Source organism: Orcinus orca, chromosome 20 (assembly GCF_937001465.1).
Source record: "Orcinus orca chromosome 20, mOrcOrc1.1, whole genome shotgun sequence".
Lineage (NCBI taxonomy): Eukaryota > Metazoa > Chordata > Mammalia > Artiodactyla > Delphinidae > Orcinus > Orcinus orca.
Window position 1 is genome coordinate 19,388,669 of NC_064578.1, and position 6,291 is coordinate 19,394,959.

Consider the following 6,291-nt stretch of genomic DNA (forward strand, 5'->3'; position numbering starts at 1 on the left):
ACCCCATCCCTACTCTACAACTATGCCCCTTCTGAATGGGAGTCTGAACCTCCAGGCCCTGTGTGTGCCCTGAACTGCAGGCGCAGTCTGAGACTAAAGGGAAGGAAGGAGACATTGCAGACTCTTAGAGTGGCTGGAGCTGGACCCGACTCTGGTCTAGTCTCACCCCTATCCGCTCCTGGTGGCATCTGACACCTGTCTGCCAGGATTTCCCCAACTTTGGGCAACCTCCAGGGCAGGAGCAGAATGACCAGGGCCAGGTATTTTTAGCAGAGTTACAGGCAGCTGCCTGGAGGGCGCTGAGGGGGAGGTGGTGCTGACTTCATCCTTTTCCTTCTCTGGGCCTGTATTCCCTCCCCAAGGTTCAAGCTGTCCCTCTACCTGCACCACACTGCCAGCGGGCCTCCCTTCCTTGCCCCCTCCCCCAGCTCTCCAAGGGCCCCCAGGGGCTCAGGTGTCACTAACCCTCATCCTGAAGGGCAGGCTCATCAGGTGGAATCTTCAACTGCCAAGGGCAGGGATGCGAGTGGGGAAGGACCTGGTGCTGAGGCTAGAAGCCTGGATTTAGGGCCCCTAAATACCAGCGGGTGGGGAATGGGTGACATGGGCAGTGAAGGGTGAAGTCTGTCCGACCTGTAACTGGTCTGCTTGCTTGGGCGACAGGCCAGGACTGGGAGAGAGGGAAAGGAGAAATCACTTTTAAAGGGCCAGACCTCAATTCTGCCCTAGTGGGGACTTGGCGCACTTGGCTGGTCGGGGCTTTCCCCCTGGCCCCCACCCGTGGTGGCACCCTCCACCTCCATCGCCCTCCTCCGCACCATTCACGTGCTCCCTTTCCTTCTCCCTTTTCCCTCCTTACCTGCCCCCCCTCTCCCCCCCGCCCCGCCGCCACACACACACACACACACACACACACACACACACACACACTCAGACCGGGCTGTTGTCTGCGGAGTCTGCCCCTGCCCCGCCCTGGCGGGTGAAGCGGGGGCTGGGTGGGTGTGAGGTTCTAGGAGGAGGGCGGGGAATCCCCCTCGGGAGAGGGGGACGGACACGTCAGCCCCCGGACAGCGCAGTCCTGGGCGAGCGCGGGGGTGGCGGCGGGGGCGGGCAGAGGCTTAAATAGGCGGCTCTGGAGCCCGGACCCAGTGCGGACCGAGAAGGCAGCGGCTGCGACAGCGTCGAGTGTCCGAGCCTGGGTCTGCGAGTGGATTGTATCCGAGCCCGGGACTTACCTAGTCCTGACCGCGTCCGTGTGTGACTGGGTGAGTGTCCTGGCAGAGCAGGGTGGGGGTGGTCTCACCGTCTAGGATGAACGAGTCAGGAGGATGGGTCACAAGTCAGGGCGCAAGGACCTTCTGCGGCATGTCCTGGGCCCCGAGCATCTTTCTTGACCCGTGGTCGGGCAGGCGCGTCCCGGGTCCAGCTTCCCACTCCATCTCCACCGCGGCTCACGCGGCCATCTGGATTCCCGTTCCCCAGACGGCGTCCGACGCGATGACTCTGAACGGCGGCGGCAGCGGAGCGGGCGGGAGCCGCGGTGGGGGCCGGGAGCGCGAGCGCCGTCGGGGCAGCACACCCTGGGGCCCGGCGCCCCCGCTGCACCGCCGGAGCATGCCTGTGGACGAGCGCGACCTGCAGGCGGCGCTGGCTCCGGGAGCTCTGACAACGGCCGAGGCTGGGACTGGGGCCCAGGGTCCGAGGCTGGACTGGCCCGAGGGCTCCTCCGACTCGCTCAGCTCAGGAGGCAGCGATTCAGACGAGAGCATTTACAAGGTGCTGCTGCTGGGGGCGCCTGGCGTCGGCAAGAGTGCTCTGGCGCGCATCTTCGGTGGTATAGAGGACGGGCCTGAAGCAGAGGCCGCAGGTGAGGGGCTGGGAGGGACTGTTCAAGGGAGGGGCGAGTACAGGGTTAGGACTGGGAGCTACAGGACTGGGGACCAGGATTAAAAGCAGCAGATAACAGCGGGATTCTGAAGACACTTTGAGAATCTGCCTCTACCTACCCCTTTCACAGATGGGGAAACTAAGGGAGAAGGTACCCCAGCCCTTAGTAGGGAAGGAAGTGCTTAGAGTAGAAGGGCATACGATTAATTACTCTGTAGTCTGGGGACAGGATATCCCTCCCTGCCAGGACGGGCAAGAACCCAGCCAGAGGGAGTTTCTAGGAGAGGAGTCCTAGGTAACCAAGGTCCCCAGGGGATGTCTGTTCTAACTCAGGCCACTGTGGTCAGAACCACCCTGGGTCTCAGGCTACAGGAGGGCAGGGAACACAGGAGTGGCTACCCAGGACATTGCTAGCTTGGGGAAGGGGTGCCTAGGTGGGGGCCAGGCACACCGTGCCCTCCAACCCCCCATTTCTCAGCCCTGTCACTTCTGTTGCTACACAGCAGCCATCAGTGGAGGAGAAGGTTAGGAGGGCTCTGGGGAGGAGTTGAAGGGTGTGGCCAGAACAGGAAACCTGGTGTATTGGAGGAGGGGGGCTCTTGGCAGCCAGCAGGTAACCTGACTACTGGTCTCCTACCTAGGGCACACGTATGATCGCTCCATCGTGGTGGATGGAGAAGAGGCAGCGCTCATGGTCTATGACATTTGGGAGCAGGTAAGATGCAGGCTGAGACCAGGACAGGGTGGGAGGGGTGAGCTGGGGGTAGGGACCTGCTGGGAGTGACAGCCTTGTAGCTGGGGCGTGAGGACTATTGGGTAAATATGTGTCTGTGTTCCCTAGGATGGGGGCCGCTGGCTACCTGGCCACTGCATGGCCATGGGAGATGCGTACGTCATCGTGTATTCAGTGACAGACAAGGACAGCTTTGAGAAGGCCTCAGAGCTTCGGGTCCAGCTGCGGAGGGCGCGGCAGACAGACGACGTGCCCATCATCCTAGTGGGCAACAAGAGCGACCTGGTGCGCTCTCGTGAGGTCTCCTTGGATGGTGAGCAGGGAGTGGGTCAGAAAGGGAGGGAGATCCTGGCTGGGCTGTGGTGCACTCAGTCTTGACTCAGCTCGAGTCCCTGGGGATCATCAGTGGCTAAAAATGTTTAGGAAGAAAACTCAGGGAGATGGGGGAGAGCTTCTGCCCTCCCACAGGACTCCCAAAGACCTGAGTGCTGGGGAAAGGACCAAATGAGCTAGGGGAGGTGAAGGTTGCTGGACGCTGAGCTGGGCCACCTCAGAGCCCTCCTTTTCTGTCTTCTTTGTCCCTGGCCTGGCATATGAGGGGTGAAGAGAGTGCAGGGAATCAGGCCAGGAGTCCAGAGCCTGGATTCCAGGCCAGGGTCAGTCTCAGCATAGTCTTGCCCTTGGGGAGCACCCCCCTCTTGGACTCAGCATCATCCTCTGTGGCCCCCAGACCTGAGCCCCGCAGAGGAACCAACCGTGACTTGGTGATGTCCCCCCTACTCTACCCATCATTCATCATGATATAACATCAAGCCATAACACACTAAGCTGTTCAGCAAAGCTTTCATTTTGTTGACTACTACAGCACTTCCATTTAAATATCAGACTTCAAATTATTTCATAAATGAGTCTCCTTTTGTGGGCCTCTGTGAGCTCCTTAAACGTGGGCACGCTCTGCCAATTGGGTCACCCAGTGATGCCTGGGCCCCTCTGTACAGGAGCTGGTGTCGTTGTGTTTCTGGGGAAGACCCAGGGATGTGGTAGCTGCCATGGGGTGGCCAGGGTTTGAGTGGGCTGCTCACCCCCCGCCCCACCCTTTGTTTATTGACTTGTGCCTGTCCCCACCCACACCAGAGGGCCGGGCCTGTGCCGTGGTCTTTGACTGCAAGTTTATTGAGACGTCGGCTGCGCTGCACCACAATGTCCAGGCGCTGTTTGAGGGTGTCGTGCGCCAGATACGCCTGCGCAGGGACAGCAAAGAGGCCAACGCACGTCGGCAAGCGGGTACTCGGCGGCGAGAGAGCCTCGGCAAGAAGGCGAAGCGCTTCCTGGGCCGCATCGTCGCTCGAAACAGCCGCAAGATGGCCTTGCGTGCCAAGTCCAAGTCCTGCCACGACCTCTCCGTGCTCTAGGTCCTGGGGCACTCACTGTATTGTGCAGACAGATGGGCAGATTGGTGGGCTGGCCCAGCCAACTGCCCAAGGTGCCCCAGGGCTGGCTCAGACTCTGGGTATCCCCCACCTCATGGTCGTGGACAGAGAGACAGTGCGGCCCAAGCAGGTGGCTCCCAGTGGCCGTCAAGGGCTGCGCCCACAGAGATGCCTGTGCAGGCCCATGTGCATCCCACGCAGCAGCCTGAGCCCAGCCTGTGGAGCAGGCCTATGAGTGGGGAAGGACGCTGCCTTTCTCTGCACCCGTGGTGTGCATGCCCTGGAGGGAGGCTGTTCAGTGCCGTGGCCATTTGTTTACATGCAGATTTTTGTAATAAAGACTATTTCCTGATAGGTCAGGGCTGTTGACTCTGTGTTTCCTTTGATTGGGGGGCTGCAGGAGCAGGAAGGGTTCCTGAAGTTGAGGAACATACGAGGCTGGTTCCTGAAGCCGCCCCACCCTAGTGCGGGCCTTGACTATTCTAATGTTTGGGCCCAGATATAGCCAGCTGGGTCAGAGAGGCAGGGGTGGGTGGGGACCTGGTTGGGGAGTCTAAGCAGCAGGAAGAGACGTGAATCCCACCCAGCCCGTTATCCAGATTCTTCTGAGCTGGAGCCTGGCATTGCCTAGCTGATAAAAGGCTCAGTTACCCCGCTGTATGTCAGGGAAATGGAGGCTGCCCAAGGGACCACGTCCTGCCCCAGGTGTCATGGCCAAACAAGAACCTTGGGTCCGGCTCCTGGGCGGGTGTCTCTGCCCTGCTCCCCACTGAGGGACTGGAAATCTGCTGAGGTGGAGTGGCTGTGGAAGACTTCTGAGACTCCCTGGCTGGAGAAGGAGGCCGCTGGTTTGTTAAGGCTGGGATGAGCAAGGCGCACTCAGGCGGACTTGAGTCCACATGTCTCCCCACCTCCCGGCTGAGGTTGGCCTACTAGGAAGGGAGTGGGGGGCGGAGGACAGGGAGGGTTCACTGTTCTCCCCGCTGTGAGTGGCCAGGCCAGAGCATCCCACGCTCCGCATTGGCTAATGTGGGAGCAGGTCCCTGGAGCCCTCCTTTCCTGGAAGGAGAGTCCTTGCATTTGCGCATAATGGAGGTGTGCATCTCCCCACCACCCACACCTGGGAAGAGGAGCCTTCTGGGCATAGGTGCCTGCTAGGAGTTTGCCCGCATCACTTCAGGAGGGAGCATCCCCATTCAGCAATGGCAGACAGGGGACAGAAGCACTTGCCCGAGGCCACACGGGCAGAAGTGGCTGAGTGGGGACTGGTATATGTCTGCCCACCTTGGGAGACTAGAAGCAGCCTGGGGCAAGGCTGGGGACAGTTTCTGAGAAGGTTCCAGGCCAGGGTCCATACATTTTTTTTTAAATTTATTTTTATTTTAATACAGCAGTTTCTTACTAGTTATCTATTTTTATACATATTAGTGTATATATGTCAATCCCAATCTCCCAATTCATCCCAACACCTTCCCCACCCCTGCTTCCCCCACTGGTGTCCATACATTTGTTCTCTACATCTGGGTCTCTATTTCTGCCTTGCAAACGGGTTCATCTGTACCATTTTTCTAGATTCCATATATATGCGTTAATATATGATATTTGTTTTTCTCTTTCTGACTTACTTCACTCTGTATGACAGTCTCTAGATCCATCCACATCTCTACAAATGACCCAGTTTTGTTCCTTTTTATGGCTGAGTAATATTCCATTGTATCTATGTACCACGTCTTCTTTATCCGTTCGTCTGTCGATGGGCATTTAGGTTGTTTCCATGACCTGGCTATTGTAAATAGTGCTGCAATAAACATTGGGGTACATGTGTTTTTTTGAATTATGGTTTTCTCTGGGTATATGCCCAGTAGTGGGATTGCTGGGTCATATGGTAATTCTATTTTTAGTTTTTTAAGGAACCTCCATACTGTCCTCCATAGTGGCTGTATCAATTTACATTCCCACCAACAGTGCAAGAGGGTTCCCTTTTCTCCACACCCTCTCCAGCATTTGCTGTTTGTAGATTTTCTGATGATGCCCATTCTAACCGGTGTGAGGTGATACCTCATTGTAGTTTTGATTTGCATTTCTCTAATAATTAGTGATATTGAGCATCTTTTCATGTGCCTCTTGGCCATCTGTATGTCTTCTTTGGACAAATGTCTATTTAGGTCTTCTGCCCGTTTTTTGATTGGGTTGTTTGTTTTTTTTGTTTGTTTGTTTTGTTTTTTGCGGTACGCGGGCCTC

At 57.3% G+C, this 6,291-nt stretch overlaps 1 protein-coding gene across 1 annotated transcript; it reads left to right on the forward strand.

The window, feature by feature from the left end:
* Nucleotides 1-1,079: 1,079 nt before the first annotated feature.
* On the forward strand, nucleotides 1,080-4,404 carry RRAD (RRAD, Ras related glycolysis inhibitor and calcium channel regulator). Its single transcript, XM_004280883.2, has 5 exons — nucleotides 1,080-1,265; nucleotides 1,483-1,867; nucleotides 2,529-2,602; nucleotides 2,729-2,933; nucleotides 3,755-4,404. The coding sequence occupies exons 2-5, from the start codon at nucleotides 1,498-1,500 to the stop codon at nucleotides 4,030-4,032; spliced, it is 927 nt and encodes a 308-aa protein (XP_004280931.1). The 5' UTR covers nucleotides 1,080-1,265; nucleotides 1,483-1,497; the 3' UTR covers nucleotides 4,033-4,404.
* Nucleotides 4,405-6,291: the final 1,887 nt, after the last annotated feature.

What these genes read in the sequence shown, in the direction of transcription:
- RRAD (XM_004280883.2), top strand. Translation starts at nt 1,498, where the DNA reads ATGACTCTGAACGGCGGCGGCAGCGGAGCGGGCGGGAGCCGCGGTGGG. An exon ending in GCCTGAAGCAGAGGCCGCAG is followed by an intron (nt 1,868 to 2,528) that starts GTGAGGGGCTGG and finishes TCTCCTACCTAG; the next exon opens with GGCACACGTATGATCGCTCC. An exon ending in TCGTGAGGTCTCCTTGGATG is followed by an intron (nt 2,934 to 3,754) that starts GTGAGCAGGGAG and finishes CACCCACACCAG; the next exon opens with AGGGCCGGGCCTGTGCCGTG.